The sequence below is a fragment of the Eulemur rufifrons genome, chromosome 1 (assembly GCF_041146395.1).
Source record: "Eulemur rufifrons isolate Redbay chromosome 1, OSU_ERuf_1, whole genome shotgun sequence".
Taxonomy (NCBI): Eukaryota; Metazoa; Chordata; class Mammalia; order Primates; family Lemuridae; genus Eulemur; species Eulemur rufifrons.
The window spans coordinates 71,195,223-71,217,804 of NC_090983.1; the positions used below are offsets into that span (position 1 = coordinate 71,195,223).

General features: G+C 34.6%; 1 protein-coding gene across 2 annotated transcripts in view; it reads left to right on the top strand.

Moving 5' to 3' along the window:
- Positions 1 to 22,582, top strand: part of STAM2 (signal transducing adaptor molecule 2) — a 44,169-nt gene that overhangs the window by 17,604 nt on the left and 3,983 nt on the right. Inside the window, exons 3-12 of one of the 2 annotated variants that reach the window (XM_069472600.1) lie at positions 942 to 1,017; positions 1,122 to 1,220; positions 2,159 to 2,305; positions 3,843 to 3,912; positions 4,492 to 4,678; positions 11,876 to 11,970; positions 15,863 to 15,945; positions 16,140 to 16,227; positions 17,227 to 17,281; positions 21,507 to 21,660. In XM_069472600.1, coding sequence (XP_069328701.1) covers positions 942 to 1,017; positions 1,122 to 1,220; positions 2,159 to 2,305; positions 3,843 to 3,912; positions 4,492 to 4,678; positions 11,876 to 11,970; positions 15,863 to 15,945; positions 16,140 to 16,227; positions 17,227 to 17,281; positions 21,507 to 21,660 — 1,054 coding nt within the window. The remainder of the gene's footprint in view (positions 1 to 941; positions 1,018 to 1,121; positions 1,221 to 2,158; positions 2,306 to 3,842; positions 3,913 to 4,491; positions 4,679 to 11,875; positions 11,971 to 15,862; positions 15,946 to 16,139; positions 16,228 to 17,226; positions 17,282 to 21,506; positions 21,661 to 22,582) is intronic. The other variant, XM_069472610.1, reaches the window with a different exon arrangement.

A 22,582-nucleotide genomic window follows, 5' to 3' on the forward strand; every position in this document is an offset into this window, starting at 1 on the left:
ACCTCAAACTGCTGGGCTCAACCTGTCCTGCTGCCTCAGCCTCCTGAGTAGCTGGAACTATAGGCATGTGCCACCACACCCAGCTGATTTTTTGTAGAGACGGGGTCTTGCTGTTGCTCAGGCTGATCTTGAACTCCTGGACTCAAGCGATCCTCCGAAAGTGCTAGGATTATAGGGGTGAGCCATCACACACAGCCTTAATTGACTGTTTATATTATCAGTATAAGGCTTTTGGTGAACAGTAGGTTATTAGTAGTTAAGTTTGGGGGTAGTCAAAAGTTACACACAAATTTTTGACTGTGCTGGGAGTTGGCTCCCCTAACCTCCATGTTGTTTAAAAGTCAACTGTATTTACTTTTGGGAAATAAGTAAAAAGAGCCTGGAGGCTAAATTTATGGGATTAACCTTATCCTGACAGAACAAATGGAATAGAGTTCAAGTGTGCTTTTTGGGGGCATACTGCAATTAAGCTGAACTGGTTATACTTTAGAAGTTTAGAAGAGTGATGAAAGCATTTGTTTTAACATTACAGCTTTTCATAGTAAATTCAAATATGTTTATACCTGAAACTTTTAAGTCTATATCTTGTTAGTTTTTTTCAAGATAAGAATTTGCTGTCTGAAAGCTTAGTTTGTCTTGAAGAAGTTAAAAGATAACTTATATGATATGGTTCTCTTGTGTTGACTGACTTTGTGAAGTGATTTGTCTCTTGATTTTGGAATATGTAATGTTTGTAACATGCTTTTTTTTTTAAGTTCTATGAGTCTGTGAACAAAAGATTGTGTAAAATCATTTTATAGATTTATTCCTTTAACAAAGTGAAGTTTCCAGGATTTTATTTTTACATATAAAGTTATTTGGTAATAGAATACCTTGTATTTTTAATGTTTGAACTGAAATTCTCAATAAATACTTAATTGTCTCTCTATTCTTGTTTTTAGAGCAAAAGATTGCCTCAAAGCTATAATGAAAAGGGTAAATCATAAGGTTCCTCATGTTGCTCTGCAGGCATTAACTGTAAGTAAAAGTCATGTTATTATTTGACCCAAATTTTAAATGTGTATTATTTCAGTAAATTAATATTTCAACATTTGTATATTAATTTTTATTTTAATTAATAGCTTCTTGGGACTTGTGTGGCAAACTGTGGAAAGACATTTCATTTAGAAGTATGTTCCCGTGATTTTGCAACAGAAGTACGTGCTGTGATTAAAAATAAGGTAAATTTTAAAAAGAGAAGAAATTGAAGTCATTAAAAAACACATATATTGTGTGTTATTTTAACTGTATAGTATTAATAAAGTTGTATTACACATGAAATCATTTTTAGATAAAGTGAAGTGAAATAAACTTCCCGTAATTTGATTTTTTTATTTGTAGCACCAAAATCTGTTTTCTTCCCCGAAGTATGTATACTATTGATAGTAACGAATCTTTATTGAGGGTTAGTAAGTAGTCACTGCTTTAAGCATTTTACATACACTGTTTTATTTAATGCTCTTAATCACCCTTGGAGCATTAGATTCTTGGAAGTTAGATTCCCTTCTTATTCTTATTTTATAAACGCAGAGACTGAGGCTTAGAGAGAAGTTAGTAACTTGTCTAAGGTCATGCAGCTAATAAGTGACATAGCCAAGATTCAGATCCAGGTGTCCGTGACTCCAGACTCCAAACTCTAACCACCATTCTCTACTGACTCCTATTAGAGATGGTGAGCAAAGGGAGCCTTTATTTTAGAGCAGAGTGGAGGGGGTCTTCATCGTGGGTTGTTACTGATTTCCTTGAGACAGAAACTCTGAAGCATTATTCTCATGCTATTTGTGGCAGAAATCCCAGAATTTTATTTAAGTTGATATAAAAATCTTAATCTAATATTGAGACTGTTGAGAAAACAGAAGATAACCTTGGAATGTAAAAGAAGTAAGACTTAGAAATTGATGTTCAAAAAGGGTCATTTTATATGAAGCAACTATATCTTAACATGTAATAAATAGGTATCTTGTCAGTTACTCAACTAGGCTAGGAATTGCTGTACTTTTGTTGATGTTCATATAATTAAAGAGAATTTTGGTGTTAATTCTTCCTGTTAGTTAAATAATTTAAGTACTTATTTAAACCATAGGTTTTTGATTTTTTTGCTTTGCCTTTTCTTTAAAAGGCTCATCCTAAAGTATGTGAAAAACTGAAAGCTTTAATGGTGGAGTGGTCAGAAGAATTTCAGAAGGACCCTCAGTTTAGTCTAATATCTGCAACTATTAAATCTATGAAAGAAGAAGGAATTACTTTTCCTCCAGTAGGTTCTCAGGTGAGAGTTTCATTCAGACTCATGGTTGACCCTATACTATTTTAAAGGTATGTATCTTATGTGAAAGCTAGGCAAAATGTGTCTTGATCATCATTTCCCACCTCTACTCCCCAAGTGCCTGTCTATCGTAGAGCCTTACATTTAGTAGACATTCAATTTTTATGACTATTTCTTCTACGTATCAGAACTTTGAGAAGTGAATCAGACATAAACAATGTGTTTAATACTTTAAGTCTGGAGTCATGCAAAGGCATAGATGTATGAGATAGCCCTTAATATTCAAGAAATTTGTCGTAAGCTTGAAGGGGAGCCTTTGCGAAAAACAACTAATTTAAATTGTAAGTGACAAATATGGGAAGGGCGGTACAAAGACTAGATGCTGTCTATCTTAGTACCAGGGAGAGAGAGGTAACTACAGATTGGGATGGTAAAGAAAGTGAAGAGGTAGAATTTTGAGACTTGAATTTATTATATTAGGTATAGAGGAGTGAAGAGGTCATATCAGGAGAGGAGTAAAATGAATAAGTCCATGGAATTGAGAAAGGTCAAGACTTGTTTTGAATATGCCTAGAGTGAATGGTTTACATATAAGATGGGTAGAGCTATAAGACTAAATTTATTTGGGGAGATAGAGGATAGCTTTAGTAGGAGAGGGGTGGAGGCGCAGGGATAATGACTTATGGAGTGGGCTGTTTTTTTAGGTCTATGGGAGAAAAATACTATTTCTTGGGTTTTGCTCTCAGTGCCTTTTGCCCTCCAATTAATATTAGGATGTGGTCTAGGACAATGGACTTAAGGGGAATACTATAGTTTCTTTTATTTTACACTATAGAATAAAGAGACAAAAAGATTCTTTACAGCAACCAGACCTACAGTACAAGGTAGAGTTTTGAGACAAAAGTCTTACAAGTAATAAAAAGCAAGCATAGAACCTTTCTGCATATTTTCTTCAAAAATCTGCGTTAAAGAACTGGTTGATGCATCAGAGTCCAGGACAACGGTTTTACATGCCGTTAAGTTTAAGCATGACCTTCTTTAGTCCTCTGCTCTGCCTGAAAAGCCACTGCCATACAGTTACAATGAGTAAAGGACTTCACATGTATTCCTAGAACTGCGTCTCTTGTTGCTGTCCTCCCTCCTCCTCTCTTCAGTCATTATCATGACCTCTTGCTGGCACTTCTCATGTAGCTATACTCCTGTAGCAACAGAGTACCTCTCTGACCTGGGACAGGTGAGATCAGAGTCATTTATTCATTCTGTAAATACTTAAATACTTTCTCCAGCCAAGCTCTGTGTCAGATACTTAGATTTATGCAAAACGTAAGCCAGTTTGAGCCCATTGTGAGTTTATAACGTTTTCTTGAAAATTCTGATGTTTTAGTATTTGAAAACAACTACTTAAAATTATCATGAAGAACTTCACTTTTAAAGGAAACTCAGTTATATCAGTATTTTTTTTTAATTAGCATCTGCAAGTAATTATAGAGCTTGTGTTTTTTTTTGAAAGTAGAGTTGTGTTCATTTTATACATTTACAGACTGTCTCAGCTGCTGCCAAGAATGGTACATCACTGAACAAAAACAAAGAAGATGAAGACATAGCTAAAGGTAAATGATCAAGCACGTGTAATTTAGTGTTGCTTAAAATATCCTTGCCAGAACATTTTATTAAAATAAAAGTGATAAAGACTGGGTATATTTTCAGTTCTACCTCAAATGTAAAAGCTAGTAGGGTCCAAAAAGTTAGGAGAGCAAATGACGTACTACTGTAAGATGAATTTAATTCATTATCCTTTTCAATAATACATATTTAATGCCTACCTTTGGAGAGATTATGTTTCACCTTTCTTTTATGCCAAAGTTATGAGTCAAGCATAGAAATGTGTTCATGGCTTGTCCTATATGGAAAGCTACCCATATTATAATGTCACAATCTGTTTGCTATAAAAATAATAGCTGCTGTATATGACAGACTGTGATAATAAGGAAGGAGCAAAAAACTGTATTTAAAAAATGTCATGGTTCCCTGCCCTAACCTATCCCTGTTAACTGTGTGGCAGTTAATTGGACAAATAAAATAGTCACTTGATTTATTCTTATTAAATATTATGCTATCTTCTAATATCTAAGCTTTTTTTAAAAAAATTAATTCTGGCTGTCTTTTTGCATTTCAATTTCTGAAACTAGCTATTGAATTATCATTGCAAGAACAGAAACAGCAGCACACAGAAACAAAATCCTTATATCCATCTGCAGAAATTCAGTTAAATAATAAGGTTGCACGGAAAGTGAGAGCTTTATACGATTTTGAAGCCGTTGAGGACAATGAACTCACCTTCAAACATGGTGAAATTATTATTGTTTTGGATGACAGGTATGTTTTTAAATCTTCATGGAGTATTCTGAAGTTTTAAAGTACAGTATCCTTAATTTAAAATCTAGAATATTCAGTTTTTTGACCTTTAGTGCATTTAAATCATAATAGAACCTTTCTGTACCTTAATTATTATTTTCTAAAATAAAGGTTAGACTAGATAATGTGTTTCTTATTTTTTTGTTAAATTTGATAGTAAAATATCCTTTATATCTTGAATGAAAGATGTATTAGATAATATTGTGATAACCGCAATTGGGAAACATAAATATTCAGTAATCTGAATGCATTTACGTTGGTATTTGTGTATACCAAAATTACTGACAGTAAAACTTTAGGAAGAAATCACTAAATTACCTTGATTAAAGCAACCAAAACCATGCTTGGCTTCTCCCCAGTTCTTCTTTTTTTAAAGATAGGGTCTTGCTCTGTCGCCCAGGGTGGAGTACAGTGGCACAATCATATCTCATTGTAACTTCAAACTCCTAGGCTCAAGCGATCCTCCCACCCTAGCCACCCAAATAGCTGAGCCTACAGGTATGCATCACCATGTTGAGCTAATTTAAAAAAATTTTTTTAGAGGCAGGTCTTGCTATGTTTCCCGGCTGGTCTTGAACTCCTAGCCTCAAGCAGTCGTGTGCCTCAGCCTCCCAACCCAATTCTTAATCTACTACTGTACTCTCTTCACAGTTTCTCTATTTTTAAAAGTTTTTTAAAAAAAAGATCAATCTATATTGAGCCTAATTCTGTTGTGTACTTTTAAAAGAAGTTGATGAAATTTAGCAAGAGTGAGACATGACAGCTTGTTGCTCTGAAGAGAGATTGCAACTGTTTTTGGTTTCCATTATAAATAACTTAGTAAGGACATGCTAGTCTGATGTATTTTTAAATAAAGGATAGATACACAGTGGTCTTACTTTGCTGTGGTAAATATTTATTGAGAAAATGTTACGTGATAGATTCCATTTATAATAAATGAATGAGGTTACAGTTCTGTCTTCATAAAACGTAACGTAAAGTAAGGGAATTGCTATACAGACAATTGTATGGAAGGCAGAATGTGGTGAGTGACGTAAGAGAGTACTGTTGGAGGCCAGAAGAGTGCAGACTCACACTTCGTGCAAGCATCTGGGAAAGAAGGCTATCCTGGGGCTCCATTTAAGGTGAACTTTGATTAATTTTGATAAGAGAAAAAATTTTGCAAGAAATTGAGGCTAGGAAAAGGATGGTCTTTTAGGCAATCAAGATAGCACTATATTTACTTAAAAAATAATTTTTTTTTCTTAAATTTTCTTTTTTGGAAATAATCGTTTGGAGTGGAACACATGATCCTTGAAGGAGAGTAAATAGAATTATAGATGCTGCTCAACTTAAGATGGGGTTATGTTCTGATAAACCCACTTTAAGCTAAAGCTGTTGTAAGTCAAAAATGCATTTCATATACTTAACCTGCCAAACATCAGAGCTTAGGCTAGTCTACCTGAAACACACTCAGAACACTTACCTTAGCCTACAGTTGGGCAAAATCATCTAACAAAAAAGCCTATTTTATAATAAAGTGTTGATTATCTCATGTAATTTATTGAATACTGTAGTGAAAGTGAAAAACAGAATGGTTTATGGGTGTCTGAAGTATGGTTTCTGCTGAATGTGTATTGTTTTCTCACCATTGTAAGTCCAGCCATCGTAAGGGGGGACTGTCCGTAAAGGTGGAGAGGTAGTTTGGGCTCTGAACACTGACAGTCGGAAACATCAGGCTTGTGGGTGTCTTTTAGAGTAGTTTAAAAAGAACTTAGGTTTACACTTTTAATACTTTTATACAACTCTAAAATTAAAGATATTTGTAAAAAAACAAACAAAATAACAAAATGAGTAGTTTTTGCTCTAGGATTCAAATTTAGAGGGTTTTTTTCTTTTGTTTGTTTTTTTTTTTTTTTTTTTGAGACACAGTCTAGCTCTGCTGCTTAGGTTAGAGTGCAGTGGCATCATCATAGCTCACTGCAGCCTCAAACTTCTGGGCTCAAGCGATGCCCTTGCCTCAACTTTAGCTTCTTAAGTAGCTGGGCCCATAGGTGTGTGCCACTGCACCTGGCTAATTTTTCTATATTTTTGTACAGAGGGGGTCTCACTATGTTGCTCAGGCTGATCTTGAGCTCCTGACCTCAAGCGATCCTCTCGCCTTGGCCTCTCAAAGTGCTAGGATTATAGGCATGAGCCACTGTACCAGGCCATAGAGCATTATTTTTACATAACAAAATTTTCTAAAATAAATTGCTGCTTAGAAGGTAAATATAGTACTGATTCACAGCACTGGTACTTTACCAGGTCTGTACTACCTTGTGCTATATCATAACTCAGTTCTCTCCTGACTTTTTCCGGTGTAACTGCTGTGAGTCTTTCATATAGTATCCCGTGGTGTTACTGGCATTCATGTGGCGTGTATATACCTGTTATAGGCTATTGGACTACAGCAAATGAAGGGTTACATTATTGTGCTGTACCATGTCTTTTCACTGATGTCCCTTTAAAGCAAAAATTCATTAAATAACTTAGAATCATAGCAAATGAGTTACGACTTATCACTGCAAAAAAGAATTTTTTTCTTTGTAACTGCTAAGAGAATTCATTGTGAACATGATGGAATATGTAGGTCAATTGCTGTCATTTTTATAATAGGACACTCCGATCTTAGAGTTGCTATAGTTGTGCTTCTCAGCACATTAGGGTAAAATATTGTCAATCTGAGTGATTGGTAATCACTGGCAAGATTTTAAACACAAATGCTGCAAATTTGGGTGCTAAAGTTAAATGGCAATCTTAGGTTAAAAGGAAGTCATTCAAATGATCCAGAAAATGACTCTATTCATTGTTTTTATATTGTTGGGGGATTGAAATTAAAATTTTCACATACAAAACATTAAGTCCCTTGAAAATACATTGTTCTCAGATCTTAGTTTAAGAAACACTGAGCTGATAGAAAAGGCACATATTTCTTATTAACAGAATATACCAAAAAAAAAAGAAAAAGCCTTTCACTTTCTACATTATTAGCTTTATCTTACCACTCCTTGTTTGTTCTCTACATACTATTTCAAATAATCAAGTGGAATTCTTGTAGTTCCAAAAATGCCATGTTCTGATTAGACCTCTGCAGCGTTGCACATTTCGTTCTCTCTGCCTGGAAAGCCCTGTTGAAGGAGACAAAAGCATTTAGAAAAGAAAAGGAACTTTGCTTGCAAGGAAGGTTTGGAAGAGAGTCCAGGCTTTAGAAGGGTTGGCTCCTCATTTTAAAAAATAAAACAGGTATTTTAAGGAAAAGTCTCCTACAAGATTACCAAGTTTTCTGAGTTTACAGTTTGTATGTTCATGGTAGAAATAGATTATTATATCCATAAAGGACATCACTTACTTTCAGCTATTGCCATAGCAAAAGCCAGCAGGTGAGTAGTTCCTATGGAGTCAGTACCTTAAAGAAAAGGCTCAAGTTTTCATTTATTTTGAGACCTAAAACTAGATAGGATAACCTTGTGTTTCATCTCAGTATACAAAGTTTTTTTTATTTCTTTGTGCTTTATTTTCTTGCTTATGGCTGCAGGGTAAAATGTCATTTTTATTTCTACAGCTTTAATTTCCTTTTCCTCCTGGTGAGTGCCTATTTAACCTTCAAAACCTCTGTCAGATTTTATATCGTCTGAGAAGCTTTTAAACTCTTCCTGGCTTTTAGATCCCAGTAGAGTTGAGAGTTCCCTTCTCTGTGCTGCTATAGCTCCCTAAACATACACAACAGAGTTTCTCCAACTGTATTGTAAGTCCAGTTGTCCCTCAGTCTCTGTGGGTATTGGTTCCAGGACCCTGTGAATACCAAAATCCACAGATGTTTGTCCCTGATATAAAATGGTATAGTATTTACATATAACCTACACACATCCTCCTGTAAACTTTGAATCATCTGTAGATTACTTATAATACCTAATACAATGTAAACTCAATGTAAATAGGTGTTATACTGTATTTTTAAAATTTTATATATTTATCATTGTATTGTTATTTTTTATTTTTCCCAAATCTTTTTTGATTCGGGGTTGATTGAGTCTGCAGATGTGGAACCCACAGATACGAAAGGCTGACTATACTTCTTTACATATGTCTCTCCATCTAGATCAGTTGATTCTGAAGAGGGTCAGCACTTCCCTGGGTGGGAGGAAGGGTAAGGAGAAAATAAATTCTAGAAAGTATAAAGGAAGGTTCTTAGTTGGTAGGGGAGGTTGTAAAACACTGCTAAATTTTTTTTTTAAGAGATGGGGTCTCGCTGTGTTGCCCAGGCTGCAGTGCAGTGACTTTTCACCGGTTGTAATCATAGCATGCTACAGCCTTGAACTTCTGGGCTCAAGCAATCCTTCTGTCTAAACCTCCTGAGTAGTTGAGACTACTGGTGTGCACCACCATACCCGGCTTTGTACTAGATTCTAAATTTCTTGAGGGCAGAAACTGTGTCTTATCTTTGTAACTTCAGTGCTTAGCCTGAAGGTATTATTTTCTCTATGGCAGGTTTTCATAAATGTTAGTTGAATAAGCAATTTGTTCAAGGTTAAGTTTATATCCCTTACACTTACATAATTTTTTGTTTTTCACTCAGTTGTAATTTGTTCTTTTTTTAATATAAAAAGCTCTAAATATAAATGCCACATTTAAAATTTTCCATAATTAGCAAATGGTTTGTGTAAAATTATAGTGCTAATTGTCTTAATTTAGGAACTGAAAATTGAACAATATTTTGTGCTGTAACATTCCATAGAAGCAACTCATAGTGGAGAGAACATAGAGCTGGATTAGGGCTGGGAAAGGAGTTGTCGATTTGGTTGTTTTGCCTACTTTTATGCTTCATTGAGGAGTTTGCAGTAGTGTTTGGGAGGGGAATTATTCTACATTAGTAGGGCCACCATGAAAGGCTACACACACAAGTGTTGATAGGTTCAAATAAAAATCCATGGATCCGTTTCACAGGTTTGGATTCTCTGGTTTTATGTAAAAATTGTTCAAAGTTCAGCTTTCTTTTCTAAAATGGAAAGTTCAGTTTAAAAAAATATGTGAGAGAATTTCTCCTGTTCTACATAGGCATTAGCAGATATGATATCTTAAAACTGTCAGTACATCAGTTATTTTCTAAGGCTTTAAGAATGTGAATGAAATATACCTCTTTCATATCTTTGTGGTACTTACTGGATGAAATGTTTCAGAATTATAGAAGTTAATTTTTCCTTAAGACTCATCCTTAAGAATGCCTGCTTAATAAGTCAAATTTTTAGAAAGGAATAGACAAAGTTATCATTTCCAGATATTTTGATTATCCATATAAAAAGTTCAAGAGTCCAGTAGACAAACTATTAATATTAAAACTGGTAAGAATTCATCAAAGTTGTTGGAGATAAGCTCAATATACAAAAATGAGAGTATGCGTTTAATAACAACTATTTAGAAAATATAATAGAACAAAATATCATTTTCAATAGTAAAAATTATATGAATGATCTAGGAATGAATAAACCTAACAAAAATATATGAGGCCTTTATGGAGAAAATTATAAAATTCTTTGAAAGACATAAAAGAATATAAATATATATCACATGTTTATATAAATATAAATAGAGATGCCATGTTCATGCTGAAGAAACCTTAATATTGTAAAGATTTAATTTTTCTTGTTATATAAATTCTGTACATTTCCAATTAAAATTCCAACAGCAGTTTTTTCCCAGAGAACTCGAGAAACATTTTAATAGTAATATGGAAATGTGAATGTGTGCAATAAATGAGAAAGGATAACATAGAGAAGGTACTTTTCCTGCCAAGTATCAAGGCACATTAACAAGTTGTGGTAAATAGATACATAGACTATTGCAACAGAATGGAATCCAGAAACAGCCTTTTGGAACAGATAGCAGCTTACTATTTGAAAGATAGGGTATCATAAGTTTGAAAAAATGATGGAGTATTTAATAAGTTTTGCTGGATGGATGGTTCTTTTTATAGTACAAATAAAATTTGGTTCTGTTTCCCACAGTACATAAAATTTCATTCCAGATGAATTAAAGACCTAAACATGAGAAAGGGATAAAAAAGAAAACCTAAAACTGTAGACAAGTATGTAGGAGAATAGATTCAGGAGTTCAAGGGTTGAGAAGGGTAAAAGTATAAGCCATAAAAGAAAAGATTGCTAAATTTGATTGTATGAGGGAAGAGAACCACCTTAAAAGAAACCATAAACGTGCGAAAACACAGTGACTGCCTAGAAGAAGGTATTTGCATAATTCAGACAATTCCTATGTAAAGAACTTTTGCAGATCCATGAAAAAAGACAAATGACCCAGGGGGAAAAAGAAAAACAGAACACTTACTTGGGTGCTTGGGAAATGCAAATGAATATAATAAAGTATAATTTCCCTCCCATCTGATATCATGTATTTGCTTGGACAATTATCCAAATATGGAGGAAAATGACATTCTCACATGCTACTAGAGAAAGGAGGAGGGTGAATTTTCACAGCCACTCTAAGGAACATTTGGCAAATGTCTAGTAAAATGAAAATGCTTCTAATCCTGTGGCATAGCAAGTTCATGTCTGAATAAGCCTAGAGAAATTGTTGCATATGTGCCCTCTAATCTAGGATGATCATACTTCAGTCTTTATAATGGTGAAAGACTGGAAACAACCTAAATGTCTGTCTGTACAGGGATGGATAAATGTGGCATATTTGTATCATAGAACTTAAATTTAAAGGGGATAATGTCTGTTTATCAGTTTCTATGTGGAGTTGGCTATAGATGTATGTAAAAGAGTGAAAAACAGACTGGCAGGAGGGCTACCAGTTTTATGGTGTTGTGGTAAGATCCATATGGGCTTGGGACTTGGGGTCATTAGTACAGGGGACTTCTGTGTTATCTATGTTTTTTTTTTTTAAAGCCCAGAATCAAATATGACCAGTTGCTAATGGGTTCTAAATTTAGATATGAGGATATGGATATTTTGTTTGTACTTTTCACTATCTTTTATTAACCTTAAGAAAAATGACAAGTACAGCTGGATGTGAACTAATATTTTCAAAGGAGGCTAAATTTAATTTTTGTTTCGATTCCTGTTGACACTGATATACTAAAATGTGGAGGAACAAATTATATTTTTTGCACTGTATTCTTAGTGATGCCAATTGGTGGAAAGGAGAAAATCACAGAGGAATAGGACTCTTCCCGTCCAATTTTGTAACAACTAATTTAAACATAGAATCTGAGGCAGGTAAGTTAAATCTTAGAAAATGTTAAATCTGTTGACTTTTTTTTCACTTGAATTTTATGATTCAGTTTTGAGTATAAAGTAGATTGGCTTTTAACTTTTGCTTTAAATCATTTATTTATACGCATTATGATTAACCTACATTTTAACCAGATTAAGGGGTTAATTTATCCCATGTCAATCCTAAGAACTATCTCTTCATATTTTGAATCCTCTGAGAGTTAACGTACGTAAATATCAGGCATAAAGTCATCTGTGACCATGTAAATATTTAAATCAAACTAACTGTATAGTGTAAGGGGCAGTTTGTATCTGTTCTGTACAAAGAGTATTGTTTTTATTCTTCACTGAACCAAGGTGGTGAAGGGGGAAGAAATCGGGGGCAGCTGGATGGCAAGTGCCTAGTGTGAGTACACACTCAGGATAAGAGCACTCCTAAATTGTAGACTTCTCTTCACCTTAATTTGATCTTAGGGAAATTGAGACAATAATAAAGTATTAGGTCATTAAATATGTGATGTCCGATTTTGAATCAGAAGTTTAGTTTATTATATCTCAAACAAAAAGCGGTACAATTAATTTAAAGTATGCACCTAAAGTATTGACACAGTGTTGCCATCTTAGTGGTAGCTTGCTCATGCCAGCAGCAAAGAAGCCTGGAAAGCCAGTGGTGGTGAAATCACAAAAGGTGTTTTCCATAGCTTGTTGAGAAGTGACTACTTTTCGTTACAAGAAGTAGTCCAAAGCCTGGAAGAAGCGGTAGTCAGTTGATGCCAGGTCTGGTGAATACAGTAGATGACAGAGAGTCCAGCCTCTGTAGTTTGAACAGTGTTGTTTGTGTGACATGTGGTTGAGCATTGGCTTGCAAGAGGATTGGCCTGTCTCTATCGACTGCTTAATTGTAAGCTTCCTCATCATTTCGTCCAATTGGTTGCAGTAGACATCTGCTGTAATCAGTTGACCAGATTTCATGCAGCTGTAGTGGATAATACCAGTGCTAGACCACCAAACAGATACCATTAGGATTTTTTGATGAATATTCGGTTTTGGACTGTGTTTTGGCACTTCATCTTGCAATTGTCAAAAAGAATGAATTTTTCGGCTGGTCGTGGTGGCTCATGCCTGTAATCCTAGCACGCTGGGAGGCCGAAGGATCATTTGAGCTCAGGAGTTCAAGACCAGCCTGAGCAAGAGCGAGACCTCGTCTCTACTAAAAAAATAGAAAGAAATTAGCTGGACAACTAAAAATATATAGAAAAAATTAACCGGGCATGGTGGTGCATGCCTGTAGTCTCAGCTACTTGGGAGGCTGAGGCAGTAGGATTGCTTGAGCCCAGGAGTTTGAGGTTGCTGTGAGCTAGGCTGATGCCTACAGCACTCTAGCCCAGGCAATAGAGTGAGACTCTGTCTCAAAAAAAAAAAATTCAATTTTTCATCACACCTAACAATATGGTATAGAAATGGTTCATCTTTATGTTGTGACAGAAAAGAAAGGCAAGCTTTGAGATGATTTGTTTTCTGATGCTTGTTTAATTCATACAGTACCCATCTATCCAGCTTTTTTACCTTGCCCATTTATTTCAAATGGTCTAATATTGTTGGAATAGTAACGTCAGACCTTGCTGCTGTAATAATTCACACGTAGGTTGAGATGGATTCGTTTCCACTACAGCTTTCAGCTCATCATCACCCACCTTGGTCTCAGGTCATCCACGTGGCTCATTTTCAAGATTAAAATTATCAGAATGGAACTTCTCAAACCATGGATGTACTGTGCATTCATTAGCCACATCCTTCCCAAATGCTTCGTTGATATTTTGAGCTGTCTGTGCGGCATTGGTTCCATGACGGAACTCGTATTCAAAAATAACATGAAATTTTGACTTATCCATGGTTTCACAAAAATTGCTCTAAAAAATTTTTTGAAAGATAATCACAAGCCAAACGGTGCATTTGAAAGACTGAGGAAGTACCTTCACAATAAAAATAAAACAAGAAGTGTCAAAGTGAAATGTCAGAGATAACTGTCAAACTTAGTACTTAAGGAAATCGGACATTTCATACTTAATAACCTAATTCTATAATCAAGGCACTAAGGTTCCTGGTTCAGATCTTCTGAACTTCAGTCTGTTCTGCGGCCACAGACAGCTCCCCTCAGCCACTGTCAACCATGCTGAGAAAGCATTCCATTTGTTTTGCAAGTAGAGATTGGGGGCATCTGAGAATAAAGGAACAACTCATGATAATACTAATGATGATAATCAGAAATAAAATAGTTAATGGTTTTCAAGCACTCATTACATGTCAGACATTGTGCTAAATTCTCCATACTATTTCATTTAATTCTAGTAATTCTGTGAGAGTGTTGCATTTGTCACCCTGTTTTACAGATAAGGAAACTGGGGTTGAGGCATTATGTGTCTAGTAAATGATAGAGCCAGGATTCTAAAGTCAGTCAGTCTCAGCTTAGATTGTACCTACACTGACTCGCTGAGGGATATATTAATGCTAATCCTTAACCAGTTCTGGAAAAAGAACTTAAAATGAAAGCTGTAAACATCATATATAACATTATCTTTGTATGTGTAGGGTGATACATTCAGAAACATGAAGTTGTGAGAAGTGGCTACTCAACTGATTTGAATGCTGAGTACTTTGTCACTATTTATACTTTCATTCTTCTAGTCTGACTCTCTAAGTAGATGGGAATATTAGAGACACCTTTTTTAATAACCCGATAGACCATGCTCAGGGGATCCTAAAGTGTGATTTCCACTGGACATAGGCTGGAGAGGAAAAAGTATTTTGGATTTTCAGTTTATCCTTGTGTTATGCTGACCTCTGTTCTTTAGGACATAATTGAAAGTTAGCCACCATGTTTTAAATAAATGGCTAACTATTGGGATTTAAAAATCCTTTGGTTACATAGATTTTTATTGTAATTTTATTTTTACCAAAGTTCACTTTATTAAAATATAGTCCATTTTAACAATACTCCAGGAAAGAGTTAAATAGTTTTGTATATTTGTAAGCTACTTCTCTTCTTGAAAGACTTTTTTGTTTAGTGTTATTTTAACTATTATCAAAGTTAGGTTAAAATCAGGTGTATTTTTTGTTCATGTAGGAAATAGAGTATTTTCTTTCTTTTTTTTGAGACATGGTCTTGCTCTGTTTCCCAAGCTGGAATTCAGTGGCACAAATGTAGCCCATTGTAACCTAGAACTCCTGGGCTCAAGCAAGCCTCCTGTCTCAGCCTCCCAAGTAGCTGGGACTACAGGTGTGCCCCACCATGCCTGGCTAATTTTTTTTATTTTTTTTGTAGAAATGAGGTCTTGTGTGTTACCCAGGCTGGTCTTGAACTGCTGGCCTCAAGCAATCCTCCTGTCTCAGCCTCCCAAAAGGCTAAGATTACAGGCAAGAGCTACCATGTCTGGCCTAGTAATTTTTTTTATCTAGAAGGAAGAGTATAGAAGGAACTCATAAATGTAACTATGAAATTAGCTAAGTAGATAATAATCTATTCTTGTATATTTATTCACTCCAGTGGTAACCCTCAGTTTTCAGGAAAATGCCATTAATGACAGCGTGCATTAATATTTCTCACTTGTTCAACTAGAATGTAGGTTCCAGGAGGGTAAGAATTCTTGTCTGTTTTATTCACTGGTGTATGTATAAATGCCTAGAATAATGTCTGTCACATAATAAGTTCTGAAAAAAATTTGTGACACTAATGAATGAACATTTGTAACAAAATATATTGATTATATGAAATGTGATGACTATTTAAAGGGCTTCCAGTTTTTTTCTTATGGACAATCATGGACCACTTATAAATTAATGACTAAAATTACCAAAGTAAATGCTGAGGAACTTAAAGTTTACTTTGTTTCTATAGCAGCTGTGGACAAATTGAATGTAATTGATGATGATGTGGAGGAAATTAAGAAATCAGAGCCTGAGCCTGTTTATATAGATGAGGTAGAGTCCTTCTTTTGCTTAATAGTTGAACTATCAAGACTTTTAAAATGTTACTATCCTTGAGAATGCTTGGAAAGAATAATTTTATATTCACTAAGTTAAAACTCCTTTGAGTTTTTATATTTTTATTTTATTATTCAACTTTCCTGTTTAAAGCTACTTTGAGTTTTTAAAGTGTTCTATCACTTTTTTAGGATAAGATGGATAGAGCCCTGCAGGTACTCCAGAGTATAGATCCAGCAGATTCAAAACCAGACTCCCAAGACCTCTTGGACTTAGAAGGTACTTAGTGAATATTAGAGATTATTTTAATGTTATTTAATATTTTAGCTATTTCATGTCTTGAGTTTCTTCTGCCTTGTGTTTGCTTCTAGAGGTTAGAAATCTCTTGATGGAAAGCAGACTAATACAGTAAAAATAGTAAAAGTATAACTTGTTAGGTGTTGTTATAAACCTGTATATCCTTTTCAAGAAGGAAGTCTGTATTTCTGTAAGCTCACTAGTGAAATTGGCTGGAAATATTTGCAGTCCAAAAAAGGATATAATTGGAAGTAATAGCATATTATATTGAGTAAAAAATGTTAAAAATGCTTATTCCTGTTTAATTCTCTCGTATCATGACTTTAAAGGTTAAAATTACACTTGATCAGTGTTTGTAATGGGATCCATTTGATGCATGCTGATGTGTCTTTTAGTCTCTAAAAATTAAAACATGTTTTTATGCTTTTTAAAAAATTCTTTGGAAGAAAAATCTCTGGTAAATGGATAATTCTTCTCAAAACTTTATAGAAGAAAAGCTGGTTATGAATACAGAATATAATATTGTGCTGTTCATTGTAACAGTGTTCATATTTGTAAATACACAAAATGTTTTATTTTGAGATGTCTTAAATGAAAAATGTCCATTTCTAATCTGCGTATGATTACATATATACCGTGGTTCAAGTTCGTTTTACTTAGCTAATAGTAGTTTTCTAGATGTCTTTAAGACTTTGAGATAACTCCAGATTTCACAGTCTGTAAACTTAGTTAATAGTTCCAAGGAGATTATGGTAAAATTTTTATTTTAAAGTTGACCTTCCTTTGGTCACCTGATAGTAATATGTAGTAATAATGGTACTAAATAGTAGTAAAATTAGGTATTTTATAGTCATTTCTCTAGCATATACCTAATCTCTATGTATTATGCATGATGTTGTATATTGGTGTTCTCTTGTTAAATATTGTTGAAATTGGCTTAAACTAGATTAAGTTTCTAGAATTGTGTTTTTGTATTTACAGATATCTGCCAGCAGATGGGTCCGATGATAGATGAAAAACTTGAAGAGATTGATAGGTGAGATTTTTCATGCAAAGAATGAAAGTATAGTTTTATTAGGTTTCTTGTTTTTGGCAAACTTTAAACTAGGGAATGTTTTTGTAAAACTGTACTATCTGTTGAAATTGGTTCTCAGTTTCCCAAACTCTTACTAACTAATGGCAAGGTGGTGTTTTTTATTTTGGTAGCAATTTATTTTTTTCATGGCTATATGTTAGTAGTATACATAGAATCATGGACTCTTGCTCTGATCGCACCAATCTTTATTTTCTTACTTGGGCTGGAATTGAGGGGATAATGAGTAATGAAGAATAAAGTGAATAGAGAACGAAGTGGGAACAGGGATGGTAGGCAAGAATTGACGTGTTATGCATTGAGAAGTGGTATTTATAAAAATTTCAAATCAAACTTCTGTAGTGTTCGTGAAGGTAAATCCAGTGCAGCACACCTTCTCTTCTCATTTCTCTTCCTTGTATTTCCTATATTTCTGTGGCCCTTTTAATTTTGTTATCTTACCTATTTTATTCTTTAGAAAAAGCAGCTGTACTGAAGGGTAGACTGTCAGGATTTTGACTTGGTTCTGTCCTCTTCTCTCATTTTCAGCTTTCTATCTGAAGTCAGAGGCAGAAACTATAATGAATGGAAGACAAGGGATAGGCCTGAGTATTAATATTTAATCATCATCCCTTCCTATTCATCATCATCATCCCTTCTTATGCCCTGTTTTTGAACTACAACATAAACAACACAAGAAGAAGGGATTAGGTAGGACCAAAGGAGTAAGGAGAACAGGAACTACTTTACTTCTTTTCTGCCTCTACCAGAGAAATGCTGTAGTAGCAAGACTTTTCCCAGTCACTGAAGACTGTAATCTTTGCTCCAGGGGCATTTTTGACAAATTTTTTCTATTTTCTTATAGAAATGAAAAATAAATCATGTGGAAATTAATGAAATAGTGGTGGTAGTTTCATTATATTTTAGAGAAAGCATTAAATATATACTTACACATCTACTACTTTGTTTCAATGCAGGGATGTTAATGGTTAGTGAATAATCAAACTGGAAAAGTTTAAAAGGAAAAATGGTTGGTATTATCATAGATGTGGTTAGAACTACAATTATTGTAAACTTTTCTGGAGCTTAAAAATAGTCCATTGTCAGGTCGGGTGGCTCATGCCTGTAATCCTAGCACGCTGGGAGGCTGAGGCAGGAGGATTGCATGCAGTCAGGAGTTAGAGACCAGCCTGAGCAAGAGTGAGACCCAGTCTCAACTAAAAATAGAAAAAATTAGATGGGGCATGGTGGTGCATGCCTGTAGTCACAGCTACTTGGGAAGCTGAAGTAGGAGGATCCTTTGAGCCTAGGGACAGAGTGAAACACTGTCTCAAAAAAAAAAAAAAATAGTCCATGTCCTTTAACTCTGCAATTTCAAGCCCATACTAAGTACATAGGGATATATGCAAAGATTTAGCTCTTAGGGTACTTGTCAGAATGTTGCTTATGACATCAAAATCTGAAATAATTAAAACGGCTTTCATTATGAGATTAGTTTTGAAAAATTAGCCCTTGGGAGAGGTTACCAAAATCTGCAGATACTTAAGTCCCTTATATGAAATGGCGTAAAGTTTGCATATAAACTATGCACATCCTCCTATACACTTAAATCATCTCTAGGTTACTTATAATACCTAAGACGTTGTAAATGCTATGTGAAGAGTTGTTATATTATATTGTTTAGGTAATAATGACAAGAAAAAAAGTCTGTACATATTCAGTAAAGACATAATTTTTTAAAAATATTTTCTGTCTGAGATTGGTTGAATCCATGGATGCAGAACCCATGGATACAGAGGGCTGACTGTAGGTCCACATGTTCTACAGTGAAAGTCATTGTCATTGATAAATATCTGTTGATACAAAAAGATGTCATAATATGTATTGGAAAAAAGCAGATCTTATTTCATGTTGATAAAAAAGAATATTGTTAAAGGAAAAAGTTTAAAAGAATTAAAAATCAGAGTGACCATTTCTGAATGAGTTAATTTTTAAGTGAGAACTCAACCATTGACCAATTTATCAACTTCAGTGTTTGAGTAGGCCAACTGGCATTTTCTTGTTCCATGGCCACTGACTGCAGATGCAGCTCCTGTTCTGGAATATGCTTGCTGTTCTTCAACAAATTCTTACTATTTACTCTTGTCAAGTATTCAGTGATGAATAAAATGTCATTTCTTCCCTTAAATGGATCATATCAGTTTGTTCCAACTAAGAAAAACAACTCCACTGACAGAAAGTTAAATTATATATTTCATTTCTATCTGTCATTGTGCAGAATGAAATTTTGTAGCATTTAACACACTAAGGAATAATATTGGGTAAACACGTAAATTGACTCCAAAGAAGTTTAGATAGATTTATTGAAGAGAGATTCATAGTCTAGACTTAACTATGTTCCAGACTGTTCTAATCTTATTTCCTACTGTCCTCCAAAGATAATTTTCTACCACCTTGATCAAGTTGCTCTTTTGCCTTATTGCTTTGGGATTATGCCTCAAATCTTTAAGGTGATTTCAAACACAGTGATCATGCCTTTCTACTGTATTCTCCTGGTGTTTCAACAGCATTCTAGGCTTTGTGGACCAAATTCCTATGTTTTAATTCTTAGTCACACATTTTTTAGCTCGGACACTTAATTTCTATAGCTTCCTGGGTGGTTTGCAGCTGATGTTTTTGAAAATAGAATTTGACTTTCTTTATATAGTCATTCCTACAAGAGAAACAACACTTTTTTTTTCCTGGTTCAGACATAACAGATTCTAATAGAAGAAAGGTGACAAATCTTGATAAGACTCAGTCCAGGTCTTTTACTTGGTATCCCTTTGTCTGCCTCTGCTTTTGCCTCTCTGTGTTTGTATAGAAAGAACCACATTGAATGAAAAGACTTGTGGGCTGAGTGTGGTGCCCCGTGCCTGTAATCCTATTAATAGCATTTTGGGAGACCAAAGCAGGAGGATCACTTGAGCTGAGGAGTTCAAGGTTGCAGCAAGCCATTAATATGATCATGCCACTGCATTCCACCCTGGGTGACCAAGCAAGACCCTGTCTCTTAAAAATAAATAAATAAAAAGGGCTGTGGATGCTTTAGAATAGATACAAAGTGGCTACTTAAGTTCTATAAATTTGTCAATTGCAAAGAGAATTCTTTATTACTGCTAGGGAAACAGACAAAATTGTATTAAGTCAGAAGAATTTTCTCTGGCGTCCCTTGGGCAAATTTGAAAATGCTCTTAGCTGAATTTGTTGTTATTACACAATAAGGTATCTGGTTTCACTTACTTTTTCAAACCAACAAACAGCGTAGAGACTAGTTTTATATAAACATTGTTTTTACTTAGATTTTCAAGGATAATTATTTAAGTAATTTTTTTTCTAGTTGATACTTTAGTGGATATAAACAAATGAAAATGTACGTGTGGGTTTTTTAATGAATTTTTAAATTTCAGTCATACTGTACTTCACAGAGGCTCTGGGCCATGCCCAGCTTTCTTTTTTTTATTTTTTTTTTTGGTTGCAACAGAGTCTCTCTCACTCTGTCGCCCTGGGTTGAGTGTGGTGGCGTCATCGAAACTCAGTGCAACAACCTCCAACTCCTGGGCTCAGGTGATCCTCTTGCCTCAGCCTACCGAGTGGCTGGGACTACAGCGCAAGCCATGACACCCAGCTAATTTCTCTGTTTTTAGTAGAGATGGGGTCTCACTCTTGCTCAGGCTGGTCTCAAACTCGTGAGCTCAAGCAATCCTCCTGCCTCGGCCTCTTTGAGTGCTAGGATTACAGGCATGAGCCACCATGCACAGCTGCCCAACTACTTTCTTTTACTGAGATTTATATTTAAGGCTTGGACTCTTACCTAAATTGGGAAATTATTATTTTTTAATTGAGTTCTCAACAGAAACCTACAACATACGAAACTAAAGTCTCTTAGCACCAAAATTATGAATTGATTGCATTTTATGAGGCATGGAAAGACTTTTCCCTACTATTATGAAGTCATGTCAGCCTGGCTATTACAAGAATTAATTCCTCCTCTCAATTTCCCTTTGTGAATATTCTTTCATTATATATATGTACAAAAAGAACCTTTAAAAATATGCATAGAAAATTTACTAAAGTTCAGAAGTAATTTATGTTGATAAATACATGCTTAAAAACTAGAAGAGTGTTAAAATTTTTTCTTCTACATCAGGAAGCATTCAGAACTGTCTGAATTGAATGTAAAAGTCTTGGAAGCTCTGGAACTATATAACAAATTGATGAATGAAGCACCAGTATATTCAGTCTATTCAAAGCTCCACCCTCCAGCACATTACCCACCTACATCATCTGGGGTTCCAATGCAGGTGAGCGTGTTTTTTGAGAACAATTTTCTAAATTATAAACAAGTTTGAACTTAAAAGGAAATATTTTAAAGCATAATATTAAAATTTCTGTGGTCTGTGAATAAAATTATAAAGCTTATCTTTGATAGTTTCAAGAACTATTGGCTAAGCAATTAATGTTCACCAGAGCAAATCAGATACTGATATTTCACAAATACATTTTAGTTGAGTTTTAACATGAGTGAAAAGACCATTGAATATGTGAGGGGTGTTCTGGTTCTTCATATGCTTTTGTAAGTACAAAGTATAAATCTTTTATGTAAGTATAAGTATAGAGTATAAATCCTTTGATTTAGGATAGTGCCTGACATGTCAGAAGTCTTCTGGGTGAGGTATTGATGCTGTTTCTGCTGCTCAACAAGATTTAACATCTCTTTAAAAATTTCTGTCAAGATTTTTTTACTTGCATGATTATTAAAAGGCTTAGTTAATGGACTTCTTTTGTTCTCAGAGTATGCTTTATATTTACTTTTCTTAGATGCGTGACTTAAATTATAAAAAATTTATGCATAATAAAGATATAATGCAGACTTATGAGGTGCAGATTCTATAGCCACTCATGAACAGTGTCTTTTTCCAGTACTTTTCACCTTTTTGTACTTGCCAGCTGAAGTGAATAATATTAGTATCTCCATTCCAAAGCTATTTTCAAATTTTAGCCAATTAGCAATTGAATTGAGAATAAGCTTGGATGAGCAAATTCATGTTAACTTATGAAAACTGGTATGTAAAGGTGTGTGTGAAGGAGACACCAAGGAGAAAAGGTAGAATGTGGGTGCATAATTTAGATGACTTGACACAACATAATTGTTAAGTAAAAAAAGAATAGTTACTATGGTAACTGTCACATCAGACAAGATGCATTTATCAAATATGCCATGCC